At 41.8% G+C, this 21,332-nt stretch overlaps 1 protein-coding gene across 1 annotated transcript in view; it reads left to right on the top strand.

Moving 5' to 3' along the window:
- The window catches only part of tm6sf2 (transmembrane 6 superfamily member 2), a 34,950-nt gene extending 14,321 nt beyond the window's left edge, over positions 1 to 20,629 (top strand). Inside the window, exons 3-10 of the mRNA XM_039766702.1 lie at positions 10,914 to 11,011; positions 11,104 to 11,207; positions 13,399 to 13,481; positions 19,475 to 19,599; positions 19,676 to 19,777; positions 19,867 to 19,959; positions 20,035 to 20,154; positions 20,249 to 20,629. Of these exons, the coding sequence (XP_039622636.1) occupies positions 10,914 to 11,011; positions 11,104 to 11,207; positions 13,399 to 13,481; positions 19,475 to 19,599; positions 19,676 to 19,777; positions 19,867 to 19,959; positions 20,035 to 20,154; positions 20,249 to 20,458 (935 nt within the window). The 3' untranslated portion in view covers positions 20,459 to 20,629. The remainder of the gene's footprint in view (positions 1 to 10,913; positions 11,012 to 11,103; positions 11,208 to 13,398; positions 13,482 to 19,474; positions 19,600 to 19,675; positions 19,778 to 19,866; positions 19,960 to 20,034; positions 20,155 to 20,248) is intronic.
- Positions 20,630 to 21,332: the final 703 nt, after the last annotated feature.

Below are 21,332 nucleotides of genomic sequence, written 5' to 3'. Positions count from 1 at the left end.
AGAACTCAGGATTACATTTTTTTTTTTAAATTTTATTTTAACAGGCCCGTTAACGCGAGGTCAGTTAAGAGGGATTGTTCTGTATATAAACTGCTCAAAAAAATTAAAGGAACACTTTGAAAACACATCAGATCTCAATGGGAAAAAGAAATCCTCCTGGATATCTATACTGATATAGACTGGGTAATGTGTTAGGAACGAAAGGATGCCACATCGTTTGATGGAAATGAAAATGATCAACCTACAGAGCCCTGAATTCAAAGACGCCCCAAAAATCAGAGTGAAAAAATGATGTGGCAGGCTAGTCCATTTTGCCAAAATTTAATTGCAGCAACTCAAAATTGTACGCAGCACTTTGTATGGCCCCTGTGTTCTTGTATACATGCCTGACAACATTGGTGCATGCTTCTAATGAGATGACAGATGGTGTTGTGGGGGATCTCCTCCCAGATCTGGACCAGGGCATCACTGAGCTCCTGGACAGTCTGAGGTGCAACCTGGTGGCATTGGATGGACCAAAACATAATGTCCCAGAGGTGTTCTATTGGATTTAGGTCAGGAAAGTGTGGTGGCCAGTCAATGGTATCAATTCCTTCATCCTCCAGGAACTGCCTGCATACTCTCACCACATGAGGCCAGGAATTGTCGTGCACCAGGAGCCACTGTACCAGCATAGGGTCTGACAATGGGTCCAAGGATTTCATCCTGATACCTAATGGCAGCCAAGGTGCCTTTGTCAAGCCTGTAGCGGTCTGTGTGACCCTCCATGGATATGCCTCCCCAGACAATCATTAACCCACCACCAAACTGCTCATGCTGAATGATGTTACAGGCAGCATAATGTTCTCCATGGCTTCTCCAGACCCTTTCACTTCTGTCACGTGCTCAGGGTGAACCTGCTCTCATCTGTAAAAAGCACAGGGCACCAGTGGTGCATCTGCCAATTCTGGTATTCTATGGCGAATGCCAATCGAGCTGCATGCTGCTGGGCAGTGAGCTCAGGGCCCATTAGAGGACATGGGGCCCTTGGGTCACCCTCATGAAGTCTTTCTGGTTGTTTGGTCAGAGACATTCACACCAGTGGCCTGCTGGAGGTCATTTTGTAGGGCTCTGGCAGTGCTCATCCTGTTCCTCCTTGCCCAAAGGAGCAGATACTGGTCCTGATGATGGGTTATGGACCTTCTATGGCCCTCTCCAGCTCTCCTAGAGTAACTGCTTGTCTCCTAGAATCTCCTCCATGCACTTGAGACTGTGCAGGGAGACACAGCAAACCTTCTGGCAATGACACGTATTGATGTGCCATCCTGGAGAAGTTGGACTACCTGTGCAACCTCTGTAGGGTCCAGGTATCACCTCATGCTACCAGTAGTGACACTGACTGTAGCCAAATGCAAAACTAGTGAAGAAACAGTCAGAAAAGATGAGGAGGGAAAAATGTCAGTGGCCTCCACCTGTTAAACCATTCCTGTTTTGGGGGTCATCTCATTGTTGCCCCTCTAGTGCATCTGTTGTTAATTTCATTAACACCACAACAGCTGAAACTGATTAACAACCCCCTCTGCTACTTAACTGACCAGATTAATATCCCATAAGTTTCATTGACTTTATGCCATACTCTGATTAAAAAGTGTTCCTTTAATTCTTTTGAGCAGTATATATATACAGTAAACCTAAATTGAGTCATCCCGACTTCTGTCTAAGGTGACTAGTTATGGCTCTTCCATATTTAACCTCTTTAGCGTTGGACCTGAGCGTAACTTGGGCTGTCAAAACTGTGCTAAAAGCGTTAGTCCCGAGTGTCAATCGGGCAACGGTATAGATGTGTTTCGCTTAAGAGCCAAGGTTTACTCAGGCTGTAAAAGAGCCAACAGCATTAGTGCCAAGCTTCACTGGGGCAATGGTATAGCCATACTGTATGTTGCGTAAGCATCAGGCCCAAGGGTTACCTGGGCAACGGTGTAGACGTGTCTTCTCCTAGCCTCATAATGGCGTCTCATAAGAAGCGCCTCTCATCAGCAGTGATGATGAAGTGAATTTGTCTTCAATCAGTGAAACTGAAACTGAAAGTAATTCTGGGAATCTAAAAGTGACACTTGCGTCATTCACACATGTGCAGCATGCTGTTCATATTATTATTGTTATACTTTCTACACTTCTGACTTTGTTCTTTTGCGTGTTTTATAGTAGAAAGAGGAGATTGAATAAAAATATCATCTTTCAAGCCAAAAAATGCAATGCTTTTTAAATGTTTTTTTTTTTGTAAAAAAATGTAACGCTAAGGAGGTTAAGGTACTCTGGGAGGAAGAGGTGGGTCCAGGTGGATGAGCGCCAGAGGTGATGTCAGGTGTCAATCATCCTTTCTTCAGAAGTGTAAGAAGAGAAGTTGTTAGTTCACAGTGCCACCTCCTGTGTCAGTGGAGAATTACCGTCACCCAAGCTATCAAGCTGTTTCCCTTGTGCATACGCGTGACAATATCTACAAGAACAATCAGTTGTCAGTAGACGTGCCTGCTGAATAACATTATGACCTGTGCATTAAAACTCTTCTTGAACCTACTGGTGCAAGAGCTAATGGTCCTGAATAAAGAAACGAGAAGAGTTACTGTTCAGCATGGTGGAGGTCTTTATACTGTTTATCCTTCTGAGGCAGCGTGTATTTTATATACGTCCCGAGCAGAAGCGAGTTGTGTGTCAACAACATTCTGAGCTGACTTCACCAACCTCTGTAGTGCTTTGTGGTCCTGCCTTGAGCTGAGGCAGTGCAGGGTGCCCCTGTAGAAGTGGGCGGCCATAGATTGCAGACATGTGGATTTGGTCTGGGAAAGCAAAAGTTGCTGTGGATCTTTACAACAAGACCTGAAATGTATTGTGTCCACTCTAGGCTGTCAATGATTGTGATTTCTAAAAAAATTAAACTGCTTATTGTCCTCTCATGTAGATGGGTGCACAGTTTACTTTAACTTTATTGTCCACAAGTGGAAATTTGCTCTGGTCCAGTCAGTGACATACATGAGCACATTCTTATATACAAGGCATGCAATAAAAGACAAATTAATGACATATTTAAAAAAAACAGAATGCTAGAATAGTTGCATAATTCACCAGCATTGAATTTGGCTTATTTAAACCTTTTATTACCATCTGTATAAAAGTATTTCTATTTCTATTTGTTTTAAGTTTTGGCAGCCAGTATCATCTTCCAGAAGGCGAAATTTGGAAACAGTTATGTAAGCAGTGTGTCAGCTTCTTTACAATTTAATCCATTTTTCTTTTTGCACTTTTGTTATATCATTCTTGAAGCCCTTGTGGTGATTGTCAACCCCAACTGTGTTGTTTCCCCAAGTTTATTTATTATTAGTCACAGTCCCTCAAAAAAAGCCAAGGATGAAGAGGTCGGTACGCATCTCAACATGACATGTATAATAGCTCCGTAGGATGCTAGCTCAAATGTTCCTTTTCCTCAGCCTTCTTAATAAAGAGCTATGCTGTCTGCATTTTTGTAAATGTATTACATGTTTTTTTATTAAAGTTCAAGCTGTTTTTCAATATGGTTCCCAGGTACTTAATGCTACTAACTTTCTCAATTTGCTGAAGGTGCCAGAGTGTTTCTTCAGAGCCGTGCCATAGGGGAACCATTTTTGGTTCTCCATAAATCCATCCACATGAAGGTTCTGGAAAGAATCTTGATTTATTTGGATCTGTTACAGGTTCCATACAATAAATAACCACAATTAAATGGCAACAGATTTATAAAACACAAGTGGCTTGTGGTTTTAAAAGGACTCTTGCTGCATACATAAAGTAACACAGCCTAAGTCTAGGTTTTCTTAAACTGATAGTGTCCTGCTAGGTAGCCTACCATATAATGCTGGGTGGTACGACCAAAATTCCATATCATGGTATTTTTTTAAATTATATCGGTTTCACAGTATTTGATGGTATTTTTTTCCCATGCATGAGTGGATGTTAACCATATTTTTCACTGCAATTACTATAGTAGACTGGCTAAGAATAATCTATTCCACTGTCATGAGAATTGTACATTGTACAAAAAAAACATTTTAATGTGCACACAAGTATTAATACAGGTTTGCATGGCCCCATAAAGTGATAGCTTTCAAGGGGGTGGCACTAATGAAGAGAAGGAATCACATTGCATGACAGTTGCAGTCAAAATATAGAAACTTTTTATTGAACTCATTTTGCAAACAACTTTAACTGCAAATAATTTTGACAACATATTTTCTTTTTTTTTCTTTTTTCTTTTTTTTTTATTTTTATTAATTTTATTGCACTCCATACAAAGCAATCAAGTTTTTACAAAAAGAAAAATAGAGTTAAGAACAGATCGATCCCCACCCTTGAGAGAGAGAGCAAGCCAAACGGCATAAAAATTTTACAGCTTTTAAACATACCTAAATTAATAATTAATAACAACAATTGACAACATATTTTCAACCATCCAAGGAGGCATTTAGACTTAGTAAAATATCCAGAGGTGCTTGTCAAAAGTTTTATTGCGCTGAACATGTCTTAGAAAAGGAATAAATAGTAACAACAGCAACATTTATTTATATAGCACATTTTCATACAAAAAAAATGTAGCTCAAAGTGCTTTACATAATGAAGAATAAAAGACACAGAAAATAAAATAAGTCAACATTAATTAACATAGAATAAGAGTAAAGTCCAATGGCGAGGGTGGACAGAAAAAACAAAAAAAAGCTGGAGAGAAAAAAAATACAATCTGCAGGGATTCCAGACCATTAAAACCACCCAGTCCCCTCTGGGCATTCTACCTCACATAAATGAAACAGTCCTCTTTGGATTTAGGGTTCTCACGGAAGGACTTGATGATGATGGTCATGCAGACTTCTGGCTTTTAGTCCACCAATGTTGGAACATCATAATGCTTTAAGTAGGTGATGGTGGTGCAGGCCGCCACCACAAAAAAAACGGAAAAAGAAACAGAAGAGAGAGTAGGGGTGAGTATGGATTTTAGAGCCACCATGAATAGTTATTATGATGAATTGAACATACAGAGAATCAGGATTAAATTAAAGTGAAGTTATGAGAAGGCCATGTTAAAGTAATGTGTTTTCAGCAGTGTTTTAAAGTGCTCTACTGTATCAGCCTGGTGAATTCCTATTGGCAGGCTATTCCAGATTTTAGGTGCATAGCAGCAGAAGGCCGCCTCACCACTTCTTTTAAGTTTTGTTCTTTGAATTGTAAGTAGACACTCATTTGAGGATCCAAGATTACGATTTGGAATATAGGGTGTAAGACATTCAGATATATAAGATGGAGCGAGATTATTTAAGGATTTGTAAACCATAAGCAGTATTTTAAAGTCAATCCTGAAAGACACAGGTAACCAGTGTAGTGACATCAAAACTGGAGAAATGTGGTCGGATTTTCTTTTCCTAGATAGGATTCTAGCAGCTGCATTCTGCACTCGTTGCAAGTGATTGATGTCTTTTTTGGGTAGTCCTGAGAGGAGTGCGTTACAGTAATCTAGTCGACTGAAAACAAACACGTGAACTAACTTCTCAGCATCTTTCAGTGATATAAGAGGTCTAACTTTACTTATGTTTCTTAAGTGAAAAAATGCTGTCCTAGTGGTCTGATGAATATGCGATTTAAAATTCAGGTTACAGTCAACAGTTACCCCTAAGTTTTTTACTTCCGTTGTAACTTTTAATCCTAATTCATCAAGTTTATTTCTGATAACCTCATTGAATCCATTATTGCCAATCACTAAAATTTCAGTTTTCTCTTTATTTAGCTTAAAAAATTACTATTCATCCATTCAGAAATACCAGTAAGACATTTAAATATTAAATATTTTTTGTAAACCAACTACACTTTCTGTTAATGTTAACAATCTCTGTCCACTGACACGTTAACTATATGGATTGTAATGGCGTTGGTTATTTTGATCCACCACTTGCTCTTTTTGTCGTAGGCAGTACCTCTTAGCAAACGTGTCTACAAATGACGTCTGACTTGAGTGTTCTCTAGCTTTTTCAGTTTTACCCGAGGACAAGGGTGTCAATCTTAGCCGTACACATGCTTTGGAGTACCATGAATGTGTGGAACTAAGGTGCTGCAGCAAATTGCTTGTGTTGTCACCTCCGGTGACAACTTTAGCTCTACAGCATTTGCAGTAACTCAAGTATCTCAAGACAACAGACACAGCTCCTTTTTTCGACAAAAGTTCTTCTGTGTCATCGTGTTCAACTTTATCGTCTGCTACATCTTCAGTTTTGTCTGTCCATTTTCGCCACTCAATACCTCCACTAACGCATATACTCCATTGCATGAGTGTTTAGTGGTGTAGCAGTGAAAAAGATCCCCCCCTTAAACACCTTCCCACTGCGCCACATTACGAACATTGTTTAGGCTATTTAAACCGGTATTGCGATATAAGGAAAATCCATATCATAACAAAAATAAAAAATGGTTTTCGGTATGAACCGGTATACCTCCCAGCACTACTACCATATGTTAAAGATTTTGGATTTTTTTATCATTGAGGGAGTTTTTCAAAGCAAAAGGAACCAACTTCATATGCAAAGAACCATTCCCAGAATGAAATGGTGCTTTGCCTAGCAGTAGTTCTATGAGGGTTAGGCATAGGGTTAGGCTTAGGGTTACCACACAATTCAGTAAAGAACCATAAGGGCCCTTAAAGAAACAGTATTTCTTTGAGAATCAGTGGTTGTACTGGTTCTGCATTCAATGAGCAGCTCTTCTGTCTTATTAAATTAAAATTAGAAAGCTGAAAATGGAAAAAATAAATAGGTAAACATGGAAGTGTTTCTAATAGAATTATCTATAAAATTAGAATATAATTGTCTTTCAGCTGTGACTAAGTATCTAATAGTTATAGTGGCAAAGTTAAAGTCTATTTTGATGACATGCTATGGTCAGAGAGCCAACAAGGAAAAGAAATCAAGGGACCTCAAGGAGGCCTAAGGCCAGCCCAGCCATGACCCAGAAATTCTAATTTAAATAAACATGATAAAGTTAGATTTATGATTTGTTGAAAATCCTCCACATCCATCTATCTATCTGTCTGTCTGTCATGGCCAGTAGCGGACATGCCAGCACCCCAGACGCAACTACACAAGGACAGTACCTTTAAACAGTACCTTTAACAGGCTTCTTTTCCTTAGTAGAACACCATTCTATTCCATTACAACCAATCCAATCCTTTTTTCTTTTCTTTTCTCTGCCACTCTTCCCAGGTGAACTTTGTCCAGCTCCTCTCCCAATTTTAACTCCCTGAGCTGAGGTGAGGGCTCTCCTTTAACTCTGGACCTGGTACTATATCCCATACTTAATCTTTTGCCTCCAGGAGACACTTCCAGTTCAGAAGGACCACAATGGTCCTTGTATCTTCTCTATCTGTGAGGTCCCCAGGATGGCCATCAGAGAACCTGACAGGACAGGCCCATTGAAGCACAACACCCATGCTTCCCATTAGGCGTCTTTAATGGGGCCTACCAGATGGGATGCTGTCTCCTAGTGTTCCAAAGTCTATACCAGTTTTTGCTCAGTGACTGTTAGGATGTCCACCCCACTGTAATGTCCTTCCATATCTATGTCCTGGCAGAGAAAACGGATAACAACAACAACAACATTTATTTATATAGCACATTTTCATACAAAAAGTAGCTCAAAGTGCTTTACATACTGAAGAAAAGAAAAACCAAAGACAAAATAAGAAATTAAAATAAGACAACATTAGTTAACATAGAAAAGGAGTAAGGTCCGATGGCCAGGGTGGACAGAAAAAACAGAAAAAAACTGGAGAAAAAAAATAAAATCTGCAAGGGTTCCAGGCCACGGGACCGCCCAGTCCCCTCTGGGCATTCTACCTAGCATAAATGAAATAGTCCTCTTTGTAGTTAGGGTTCTCACGGAGTCACTTGATGTTGATGGTCATACAGACTTCTGGCTTTTAATCCATCCACCATTGTTGGAACATCACGGGGGTTTAAGTAGTTGCGCCACCACCAAAAGGATACCGGAAAAGGAAACAGAAAAGAGAGTAGGGGTTAGTACAGATTTTAGAGCCACCATGAATAGATATAATGAGTTGGAGATATAGAGTATCAGGATTTTGATTACAGTGAAATTATGAGAAAGCCATGTTAAAATAATGTGTTTTCAGCAGTTTTTTAAAGTGCTCCATCGTATCAGTCCGACGAATTCCTATTGGCAGGCTATTCCAGATTTTAGGTGCATAACAGCAGAAGGCTGCCTCACCACTTTTAAGTTTTGTTCTTGGAATTCTAAGGAGATACTCATTTGAGTATCTAAGGTTACGATTTGGAATATAAGGTATCAGACATTCCGATATATAAGATGGGGCGAGATTATATAAGGTTTTATAAACCATGAGTAGAATTTTAAAGTCAATCCTGAATGACACAGGTAACCAGTGTAGTTACATCAAAACTGGAGAAATGTGCTCAGATTTTCTTTTCCTAGTTAGGATTCTAGCTGCTGCATCCTGCACTAGTTGCAAATGATTGATGTCTTTTTTGGGTAGTCCTGAGAGGAGTGCGTTACAGTAATCTAGTCGACTGAAAACAAATGCGTGAACTAATTTCTCGGCATTTTTCAATGATATAAGAGGTCTAACTTTAGCTATGTTTCAGCAGATATTGTCATCTATCTATCTATCTATCTATCTATCTATCTATCTATCTATCTATCTATCTATCTATCTATCTATCTATCTATCTATCTATCTATCTATCTATCTATCTATCTATCTATCTATCTATCTATCTATCATGGAGCACCCCCCAGGACTGCAGTGATATTGTCTGAGCTCAGCTTGGGTACTTCCTTGGCACTGCAGACATCTAATATTGGTATAGTAGGAGCACTTCATGTGGGGTCAAGTGGCATTGTAATCACTCTGTTGGATCATGTTTCTGCCACTATAATGGTTTTAGATTGGCACTATGAGTACCTCCCTGGAACTACAGTAGTATTGTGTTTCCTGTACAGGAATTACCCCTGTGCTGTAGATACTTTGTATTGCCTCTGCATGATTACCACCCTGGCGGCACTACTGTTTGGATTGTATTGGATATCCACAAATATCTGCTGGTACCGAAGAGAGATTTCATTGCCACTTTAGGATCACCTCCTTGGGACTTCAGTGATATCGTATTGCATTATCAGTACACAGGCATTTCTCTGGTACTGCAGAGGTCTGTTATTGGCTCTGTGTGAGCACAACCCTTGAGTTTCTATGGTGTGTAATTGTGTTTCCACAGATATTTGTCTGGCACTGAATAGCCATTGTGCCATCCGCATGATAGAAGCTCCCTGGCACAGCAGTGATATTAAACTGGCTCTTTGTGGTCATTGCTTTATCACTGCAGAGGTACTGGCTCAGTAGGAGCTCTTTCTAGGCAGTGCACTGGCATCGTGGAGGAATGTCTTCCTGGCACAATATGACTTATAGACTGGTACTACACTAATATTGTATTGAAAGTGAACAAGCATTCTCCTGGAACTCCAGAAGTATTGAATTGACTCTGTAAGTTGGTATTTCTTTAGTGGTGTATTGGCTGTGTATGGGTATGCATCTGGAGTTGCAGAATCTTTGTTTATTCTCTGTAAGTGTAGCTCTTTGGCAAGGCATTTATATTGTATTGTCTCTGAAAGGGCATTTCTTCGGCTGTGGCAATGTCTCAGTGAGTGTATCTCTCAGGCACTGTGTTGTGATGTGAAATTTTGCATACAAGTTGATAAATATTTTGTATGTCTTTATTTGTAACTTATACATAGCAATGTAATATTAGTGTTACATTATTGATAATAGCAGCAATGGTTTCATGGTTAAGAACCCCATCTCCCCTTTAGGACTGAGTCTCTTTGTAATTTTACGACAGGGTTGGGGGAGAAGTGCCTCAAACAAGTTTGGTAAGTGTTTCTCTGCAAAAGTCTCTCTCTCAACCCCCACAAGAAAGCCAGGCTCCCTAACTGCAAGGCTTTACCTTAACATATGGTTTGGAGGGCAGGGGGTAATCTGTCCCCCCATTTATCTGAAGTATGGCTGATTGGAATGGGCTTGTATCAAAAGCCTTTTAGTACCTCAAGTCCCTATTGGCTGTAGGGGTTGGACAGAAAACCTATAAATTTACTTGCTTTACCTCATCCTCTCTCTCTTACCAAACTGATGAAAGACCATCTCACTCCATGAACTGAAAGGGACAACACAATGAAAAGCACAGCTCAGCAGCCATATTGAGATAGGCATGCAGCCTGTTCTTAAGAAAGCTAACCAAAAATGAGGACTTAACTAGAAACATTTTAAGTAACTAACAAGTCTGTGTGCCGCCTGAAACTACACATCAGCATTTATCATGTTATAGGGTTGCCAATATTCAAATGTACTTTGCATATTGTTATTATTTATGAAAATTATCAATAATACATTAAAAATAATAAAATAATACATTTAAATTGTAACTTAACTCTTGCTTGCCTTTTACTACATCTCATTGCCTGAGGTTATAGACGTAGAAGGGAAGGTGGGGAGAAGTTAAATGGTACAATACCTTATAAACAGTGGTAAGTCTGGGAGATGGGAGGCATTCTGACAAAGGCTACATATTAATAATACAAAAGGGAAAAGTAGAGCAATATATTACTCTACCAAGACAAAACACACTGTATATGTATTTTACTGGTCCAGTTGAAGATCTTCCTAGGCAGTGAAGTAGCACTGCATTAATTATGTGGTGGATTCTTCTGGTCCATGCACCACAGTGGAATTCTTTTGGCTAGTCAAGGGCATTTTTGTGGCTCATAGAATCTGTGTAATTGGACCTTTTATCTGCAGCACTGGCTCACTGACTCCTTTGCCTCCTTTTTTCTTGCAGTCTTTTCAGTCTGTGCCTTCACAAGTGTTATAGATCTTATTATCGGCCTGGAACAAGATGGCTACATCAGTGGCTTCATGGAGTTTTACATGAATGAGGTAGGAAAGGAGACTTGAGTGTCTCGAACCACCAACTTTGGGCCTTTTGTGGTGCCACTTCACCTAGCGTTCTTTCTCTGTTTTGTCTGCAGGGGGAGCCCTACTTGCGCACTGCATATGGAATGATGATTTGTTACTGGGATGGCTCTGCACACTACATCTTGTACTTGCTGATGGTGATGAAGATCTCCAATGGGTGAGCATGGCAGCAGGAGGGCACCACTAGGTTTGATTTGGCCTACCAGCTAAATACACATGGAAAGATCCTAGAAGAACAGTAAAAGCTTAGCCCAGAAAGTCATTCACTTAGGGCGTTTCGGTCTCAGTGAGCCCTACTGTGAATGAGTTCAAGGATGTCCATTGAAAAGAAATATACTGCTCAAAAAAATTAAAGGAACACTTTTAATTTGATTATAGCATCAAGTCAATAAAACTTCTGGGCTATTAATCTGGTCAGTTAAGTAGCAAAGGGAGTTGTTAATCAGTTTTAGCTGCTTTGGTGTTAATGAAATTAACAACTGAAGGGCAACAATGAGGCGACCCCCAAAACAGGAATGGTTTAACAGGTGAAAGCCGCTGACATTTTTCCTTCCTCATCTTTTCTGACTGTTTTGTTTTTTTTTTTTACTAGTTTTACATTTGACTATGGTCAGTGTCACTACTGGTAGCATTAGGCGATATCTGTACCCTACAGAGGTTGCACAGGTAGTCCAACTTCTCCAGGATGGCACATCAACATGTGCCATTGTCAGAAGGTTTGCTGTGTCTCCAAGCACAGTCTCAAGGGCATGGAGGAGATTTGAAGAGGCAGGCAGTTACTCTAGGAGAGCTGGACAAGGCTGTAGAAAGTCCTTAACCCATCAGCAGGACCGTTATCTGCTCCTTTGGGGAAAGAGGATCAGGATGAGCACTGCCAGAGCCCCAAAAAATGACCTCCAGCAGGCCACTGTTGTGAATGTCTCTGACCAAACAATCAGAAACAGACTTCATGAGGGTGGCCTGAGGGCCGAACATCCTCTGGTGGGCCCTGTGCTAACTGCCTGGCACCGTGGAGCTCGACTGTCATTTGCCATAGAATACCAGAATTGGCAGGTCCACCACTGGCACCCTGTGCTTTTCACAGATGAGAGCAGGTTCACCCTGAGTACATGTGACAGACGTGAAAGGGTCTGGAGAAGCCGTGGAGAACGTTATGCTGCCTGTAACATCGTTCAGCATGACCGGTTTGTTGGTGGGTCAGTGATGGTCTGGGGAGGCATATCCATGGACACACAGACATCTACAGGCTAAACAACGGCGCCTTGACTGCCATCAGGTGTCAGGATGAAATCTTTGGACCCATTGTCAGACTCTATGCTGGTGCAGAGGGTCCTGGGTTCCTCCTGGTGTATGACAATGCCCGGCCTCATGTAGCGAGAGTATTCATGCAGTTCCTGGAGGATGAAGGAATCGATACCATTGACTGGCCCCCACGCTCACTCGCCTGACCTAAATCCAATAGAACACCTCTGGGACATTATGTTTCAGTCCATTTGATGCCACCAGGTTGCACCTCAGACTGTCCAGGAGCTCAGTGATGCCCAGGTCCAGATATGGGAGGAGATCTGTTGCCTTATTCGGAGCATGCCACGACATTTTCAGGCATGCATACAAGCATGTGGGGGCCATACAAACTACTGAGTACGATTTGGAGTTGCTGCAATGAAATTTAATCAAAATGGACGAGCCTGCCGCATCATTTTTTCACTTTGATTTTCATGGTGTCTTTGAATTTGGCCCTCTGTAGGTTGATCATTTTCATTTCCATCAAACAATGTGGCATCTTTTTGTTCCTAACACATTACCCAATCTATATCAGTAGAGATGTCCAGCAGGATTTTTTTTTCCCATTGAGATCTGATGTGTTTTCAAAGTTTTCCTTTCATTTTTTTCAGCCATTTATATTTGAATGAAGAATATCCCAAAACTTTTGGGAAGTGAGCAGAGTTTCATAACTCATTTAAGAACATGATCCACTTTTATTTATTATTGGCACAAGTTTCTTACTTTGTGCCCAGTGAAGTATGCAGAATTCTTAAAATGAGTATTTTGGAGATGTTTAGGTTTGCAGGTTATGTACATCCCGCATACACCACAGATTACATCCCTGTGATGTCCTCTCCAACTCAGGATTGGTCATCACTTCTGGATGAATGACCCAGTAAGAGTATTATTATGAATGGGATACAGTCAGCTGAGTTTCTCAGGGTCACACACAGGTCCATCTCCTTTGGCAGTTGGCTGCCAACCCTCTTCTATATCATCCATGACCCAGTAATCCCCGCTTTCCCAGATCTCACCTTCTGTATTAAATCATTTGTTTCTTCTCTCTCTCTTTGTCTCTGCAGGCAGAGCTACCGCAACGTGGGCCTTTACTGGCTGGGCTCATTGTCCATGAGCATGATTGTGTTCCTGCCAGGAAATGTCCTCGGTAAGAGCCATGTGGTCACCTCACAGTCTTGGTCTTCTCTCACTTGATGTCAGAGGGCCTTATGTATTTATAAATGAAAGAATCAGCTTGTGAATAGAAGTTGAAACTGGGCTCCATGTAGTCCAATGGCTCCCTAGCATTAATCCGCTATCTGCCTGATGCTGGGCTGCTCAAGACTTACTGGAACATTCTAGTTTTCAATGTATAAGTAAGTTGAGATAATGGATGGATGTTTACCATCAAAGACTTGGTAGAGTGAGTAAAAGTCTCGTTATTGAAGCTGAAATGAACAGTTCACTTACTGGCCTTTAGTAAGAAATTAAAAGTAGGCCTTGCTATAGAAGTGAATTAGGAAATGAAGAAAATGACCCTAAGAGACATCCAGTCACCTATCTGTCCATCTATCTGTTAGCCCATTCATGTATCTATCCACTTATTTGTTCACCCACTTGTGTATCCGCTCATCCTTCCATTTGTTACTTTGCCCTTCCACCTGTACATCCGTCTTCCTGTCTTTGCTTCCTGCCATCTTTCTGTTTACTCTTCACCTGTCTACTTATCTGTCTTTTCATCCATCTGTTCATCTATTTGTTCATCCCTCCATTCACTAATCCATTGTCTCATTAGTCTGACTGTCCACCTTCCTATTCATCCTTTCATCTATTGGTTTACCATTCTGCTTATCTATCTATTTATTATGTGATCAATTGCCCATCTATCATTCATTCTATCCATTTCCCTATCATCTAGTCCACCTTCCTATCCATCTATGAATACATTTATTGATTAATCCACCAATCAATACATTACCATATCCATTCGTCCATCCGTCCATCTTTTCACCCTTCTATTTATCCATTCATCACATTCTCTGTTTACTCATTTATCCTCTTTTCCTTTAAGTAATCATCTGTTCATCTGTGAGCACGCCCACTTTTCTTTTCACTTAGCTGTTCACCCATTTGACCATCCATCCATCCATCCATTCATGTATCAACCCATCTTCTCATCCATCCACTTATCACTCATTCTATTGGCCTTACCTGTCCATCTTATCTTCTATTCATTCCTCTGTTCCTTCATCCATGTTCTTATCTGCCTTTCCATTTAGCCCCTTGTTCATCCGTCCATCATTTCTCCAATTCTTCTTCTCTGTTTATTTATCCATGTTATTATCTGGTTATCCGTGTTGCTTCCTGACCATCAAATTGTCATCTTTCAGTCCCTTCTATCCTTCTGGTCATTCACATGTTCAGCCACCTTCTTAGTAGCAGAAAAATATAAGTGAAAATAAATCATACCAAATAGTAATGTCTGGATGTAAAGCCCTAATAAAAATACACTCTCATTTTAAAGTCAAAAAGCTTAAGGATATGGAAGCTGAAGAATAGAATCAAACGAAACATCTGTGTCAGGAGAGAAAAAGAAGGGAGGAGGTACCCTGTCTTGACTCGGCAGTCTAGCAGATGCATGGATGGGTGTCTCTTGGGTGGTTTGTCCTTTACGTCTCAGTCACCATGTGGCATTTTGGACTACACAACGTGTTATGCAGACACTGTAACTGGCTAGCTACTCTAGTGATGGACAGTATGGCTTTAAAGCTTTGATCATTAAAATATGTGTAAAGCGCTGGTATTTATTTGTTTAGCAGACAGTTTTATTCAAATCGACTTGAAGAAGATACCAACATAATCACGTAAATATCAATCTGAGGGACGGTTTGGGAACAGATGTTACAGGAAAAGGTTACAGAATTGATTATCACAAGTGAAGAGCTCAGAAAGCAAAATTCGGGTGTTTCCTAGGCTACAAAACTTAACTGATTAGTGTGACAAATTCACCAAACACTTTAAACACATCGAGGAAGTCAGAAGTTCAGATGAAGGTAGGCAGCTCATTCCACCAGCTAGACGCTACATGTGTTTTGATGACATGCAGAGGTTGTACCACCAGATGCCATTCATCAGAAGACCTGAGTTGTTGAGAAGGAACATAAGATTTCACAAGAGTCTCCATATAGGTACTGACCCATTGACTACACATCAAAAATTTCAACTTAATACATGCTGCTACAAGAAGCCATTGTAGTGATCTGAAAAGAGAAGTGACATGTGCCCACCTTGGGTGGTTGAACACCAGATGTACCACTGCATTTTGAATCATTTGCAGGGACTTGGTGACACATGCTGGCTGATAGCAGAGAGTTGCAGTAATCCAGATGTGGTAAGACCAAAATCTGGATCAGGAGTTGTGCTTCATACTTTGTCAGATACGGTCTGATCTTGCAATTGTTGTATAGAGTGAATATGCAAGACTGAGAGACCACTATGATGTGGTCAGTGAAGAACAGCTGGTCATCCCTCGCGACCTCAAGGTTACATACAGACTTGGTAGATAGAGATAGTGAGCCAAGCTGAACCGAGATGGGGGTGCTGATAAAGAGGTGAGCTGGGATAGCATGATTTGCCTTTGCCAGGTTGAACTGGAGATGGTGTTCCTTCATCCAGGTTAGAATAATAAACATGCAGAGATTGTAGGTGATGCCATGTTGTACTATAGTGGGAACACCAAGTACAGCTGCCTATCAATCGCATAGCACTGATGAGAAAAACCATATGACAGGATGATAGAACTTAGTGAGGAGGTGTATACAGAGAGAAGGGGAGAGGACCAGCACCAATCCTAGGATCCACCCCCCTGCATGCCTGGTGCAGCCTTGATATCCTTCTTCACCAGGACACATGGTAAGATTTGCCCAAAAGGTACGACTTGAACAACCTAAGGGCAGTCCTAGTGATGCCAAGGTCAGTGGGGGTGGCAAGGAGGATCATATGGCTGACCGTGTCAAAGGCAGAGGAAAGGACTAGATGAATGACTACAGACAGCACCTTGATAGCTCTAGCCAGCTGTAATGTGACAACAACAGTGAGTAGAGCAGTCACGGTGGAATGGCTCTTCTTGAGGCATGACCCTTAAATGATAGATAGTGTGATGGAGGCCTTGATAATGGAAGGTCAGGGATAGAGTGACAATATCTGCTTTCTGTACCAGCAGTCTGTTGTTAGCGTTTGAAGGGTATTTATCTACAGTACATAGTATCCAGTTCCCTCACAGCTTTTTAACTAAATGGGAAATAGTGCTTTTGTTGATTAGTAAATGAGTGAGTGAGTGAACTTAGCATTATATTTAGTATGTATACAGTATGTGTGTATGTATATATATATATATATATATATATATATATATATATATATATATATATATATATATATATATATACAGTCATATGAAAAAGTTTGGGAACCCCTCTCAGCCTGCATAATAATGTGCTTTCAACAAAAAAGATAACAGTGGTATGTCTTTCATTTCCTAGGTACTGGGGTGTTTTCCGAACAAAGATTTTTTACTGAAGTAGTATTTAGCTGTATGAAATTAAATCAAGTGTGAAAAACTGGCTGTGCAATCATTTGGGTCCCCTTGTCATTTTGCTGATTTGAATGCCTGTCACTGCTCAGTGCTGATTACTTGCAACACCAAATTGGTTGGATTAGCTCGTTAAGCCTTGAACTTCATAGACAGGTGTGTCCAGTCATGAGAAAAGGTATTTAAGGTGGCCAGTCAGAAGTTGTGCTTCCTTCCCTTTGACTCTCCAGTGAAGAGTAACAGCATGGGATCCTCAAAGCAACTCTCAAAAGATCTGAAAACAAAAATTGTTCAGTCTCATTGTTTAGGGGAAGGCTACAGAAAGCTATCTCAGAGGTTTAAACTGTCAGTTTCAATTGTAAGGAATGGAATCAGGAAATTGAAGGCCACAGGCACAGTTGCTGTTAAGCCCAGCAGGTCTGGCAGGCCAAGAAAAATACAGGAGCGGCATATGCAGAGGCAGGATTGTAAGAATGGATACAGACAACCCACAGATCACCTCCAAAGACCTGTAAGAACATCTCGCTGCAGATTGTGTATCTGTACATCGTTCTACAATTCAGTGCAATTTGCACAAAGAACATCTGTATGGCTGGGGGATGAGAAAGAAGCCCTTTCTGCACAAACAGAGTCGTTTGTTGTATGCAAATGCTCATTTAGTGCTTTGGACTGATGAGACAAAAATTGAGTTATTTGTTCATAACAAAAAGAGCTTTGCATGGCAGAATAAGTACACCGCATTCCAAGAAAAACACCTGGAGCCTACTGTCAAATTTGGTGGAGGTTCCATCATGCTGTGTGGCTAGTTCAGGGACTGGGGCCCTTGTTAAAGTTGAGGGTCAGATGAATTCAACTCAATATCAACAAATTTTTCAGGATAATGTTCAAGCATCAGTCACAAAGTTGAAGTTACGCAGGGGTGGATATTCCAACAAGACAATGACCCAAGACACAGTTCGAAATCTACAAAGGCATTCATGCAGAGGGAGAAGTACAATGTTCTGGAATGGCCGTCACAGTCCTCTGACTTGAATATCATCGAAAATCTATGGGATGATTTGAAGCAGGCTGTCCATGCTCGACAGCCATCAAATTTAATTGAACTGGAGAGATTTTGTTTGGAAGAATGGTCAAAAATACCTCCATCCAGAATCCAGATACTCATCAAAGGCTACATGAGGCGTCTAGAGGCTGTTATATTTGCAAAAGGAGCACCAACTAAGTATTGATGTAATATCTCTGTTGGGGTGCCTAAATTTATGCACCTGTCTAATTTTATGATGCATATTGCTTCGTCCAGGTGCTCCGGTTTCCTCCCACAGTCCAAAGACTAGTTAGGTGCTTTGGTGATTCTAAATTGTCCCTATTGTGTGCTTGGTGTGTGGGTATGTGTGTGTGCCCTGCAGTGGGCTGGCGTCCTGCCCAGGGTTTGTTTCCTGCCTTGCGCCCTGTGTTAGCTGGGATTGGCTACAGCAGACCCCTGTGACCCTGTAGTTAGGATATAGCGGGTTGGATAATGGATGGATGGATGGATGCATATTGCATATTTTCTGTTAATCCAATAAACTTAATATCACTGCTGAAATACTACTGTTTCCATAAGGCATGTCATATATTTAAAGGAAGTTGCTGCTTTGAAAGCTCAGCAAATGATAAACAAAAATCCAATGAATTAGATAGTGTGATCCCCGGCCGGGACGCCCAGGAGGACCGGAGGAGGGCTTGTGCCTCCTCCAGACCATGAGGGGGCGTCTGTCCTGGTTATGTAGGGGGCCTTGGGTAAAGGGCTTGGAAGCCCAGCCCTGTGGGGACCCGTGGCCACTGCCAGGCGGCGCCCTGGTGCCGGAATATCCCGTGTGGGATCCGGCCAGGACGCCCAGGAGGACCGGAGGAGGGCTTGTGCCTCCTCCAGACCGTGAGGGGGCGTCCGTCCTGGTTATGTAGGGGGCCTCGGGTAAAGGGCTTGGAAGCCGAGCCCTGTGGGGACCCATGGCCACCGCCAGGCGGCGCCCCAATGCCTGCATATCCCTGGAGCCCAGCACTTCCGCCACACCAGGAAGTGCTGGGGGGAAGACGACGGGGACACCCGGACGGCTTGGGTGCACAGCCGGCACTTCCGCCACACTGGGGTGTGGCCATGACTGATTGCCGGGAAGCAGCTGGATCCCATCCGGGTTCCCATATAAGGGGCCGTCTCCCTTCAGTCAGCAGTGGATGTCAGGTGGACAGAGCTGGAGAGAGGACGGGAGGCGGCCAGGAGAAAGGCATAGGACTTGTGTGGCCTGGACATTTGGGGGAACGGTGCGAGAGGCACTGGGGGTGCACGTGAGCACAATTTGTAAATATTATTGTAAATAAACGGTGTGTGGTGGAACTATGTTGTCCATCTGCCTGTGTCCGGGTCCCAGTTCACAATAGATAGATAGATACTTTATTAATCCCAAGGGGAAATTCACAAATTAATAGAGGTTCCCAAACTTTTTCATGTATATGTAGATATATATGAGAGGGAGAGAGAGAGCATTGACAAGACTTCCCTCCACACCTCACACTGTCGTTCCGTTCCACAGGCAAGTACAGCACGGACATCCGCCCTGCATTCCTCCTGAACGTCTTCTTCATTATTTTGCCCATTTGGGCAGGTCTCCGAGTCTTTGAGAACTCCCGCCCGGCCCCTGAGGTGGCCAGTGACAAGGTGAGTGTCTCTTAATCTGGCATTGTACCCAGTGTTGTCTTGCCCATAACCTCATGGTACCCCACTTCCTTTTAAGATTGTAGCTGAACAGAATAAGTTACCTCATCAGCGCCTGCTGGATGCCTTGCTGCTAATCTTCTTGGTATTTGCCATCACCTTCACTGTCTTCAGGGGATTTGTGAGTAGGCCAACATGGCGTCCACCTTCTTATCATTTCCTCAGGGGTCTGCCAGTAAGGTAATTCTGTACCCTTCCTGTCCATTTCAGGTGGCCCTAGAGTGCCCTTTGGATTCCTGCTTCACCTATGTGTACCAGTATGAGCCGTACATAAAGGATCCCGTAGCCTACCCCCGTGTGCAGGTGAGAGAGGTGCCACCGACCCACTTAATCCCCTTAATGCTTCAATAAAGTCTTGACATGAATGTCTTTCTGCAGATGCTGGTTTATCTCTTCTATGCACTGCCGTTGCTCTGCTTTTTTGCTTATGGTTTGCTGGTGCCCGGGTGCACTTGGATGTTAGACTGGACGTTAATTTTTGCAGGAGCTGTGGCTCAGGTGAGTGACTGGGTTTTCTGTATTGGGGTCTTATAATGTTTCTTCTAAAGGTAAAACTCACCTTTGTCGCCCTGACCTCTTCTGTTTGTGGCAGGCCCAGTTCTCACACACAGGGGGCTCCCTGCATATAAGGACACCCTTCACATACCGTGTCCCTGAAGAATCAATGTGGCCGGTGCTACTGCTCAACCTCCTCTACGTTGTAGGCCCACAGATTCTGGCCCTGCGTTGTCTGAGACACCCCGAGTTCTTCCTCCGTGTCCCATCACAAACTGAAATGGACCTTGACAAGAAACAAAAGTGAGGCTGAAGTGGGCATCTTGTTTGCACTACTTTTTTTTAAAAAACTTTTTTTTTTTTATCTGGACAATTCAATTACAGTATAGCTGAAAGGGGATCCACTGGAAAATGGCGGGGAAGCCAATGACTGGAACTGGGATGATTGTCATGATAATAAAAGCTGATTGACATGGCATCCTGTGAGTGTGGCTGTCTTTACCTAGTGGTGGAAAAAAATGAAGATGAACTGGTGTGTGGCATATCCACTGGTGAAAACAAGAAAATATGCGGAGACAAAAATGAACGAGAGGGGCAGGAAAGGGAAGGATCAAAGGGTTATGGGTAGATGTAAATTAGCAAAGAGTTTACGCAAAGAATATAGAGATATATTGTGTGTCACACACATTAAATAATAAAGTTCACAAATATTTCATTGAGGAGCTTTTGCATAAAAGGTAAAGCACCTATTGTGGTTGTCATGTCTATCTGTCAGTCTGTCTGGCCATAAGAAGCAAAAGGACTTCCAGTGGACTGATTTCGTTGACACTTCTTCAAAGCAATTAGCTCAGAAAGTTCAACTTTCATGAAATACCTTGATTGGAACTTGCTGTTCAAATTTTTTTTTTTAAATCCCATTGAAAAACACAGGCAAAATTTTAAAATCGTTGAATCTTGTAAGAGAGAATCATTTTGTGTGCATACTCAATTACTGATTCATTTACTCTTTCAGATTTACCCTAAGAGACCTTACTGAAATTTTCTATCCTCTTCTGTTTTACATGTCTGATTGCTGTTTCTGGCAGCTAAAAAGATCAGCAATTCAAGTAAATAAAACCCCAGCAGAGTCATACGAGGTACGGAACACAAAGCCAACAGCAAAAACACCGGTGGCTTAACTT

Source organism: Polypterus senegalus, chromosome 10, assembly GCF_016835505.1.
Source record: "Polypterus senegalus isolate Bchr_013 chromosome 10, ASM1683550v1, whole genome shotgun sequence".
NCBI lineage: Eukaryota > Metazoa > Chordata > Cladistia > Polypteriformes > Polypteridae > Polypterus > Polypterus senegalus.
Note: the sequence above shows the minus strand (reverse complement) of the source record. Positions and strands in the feature narration are given on the sequence as shown.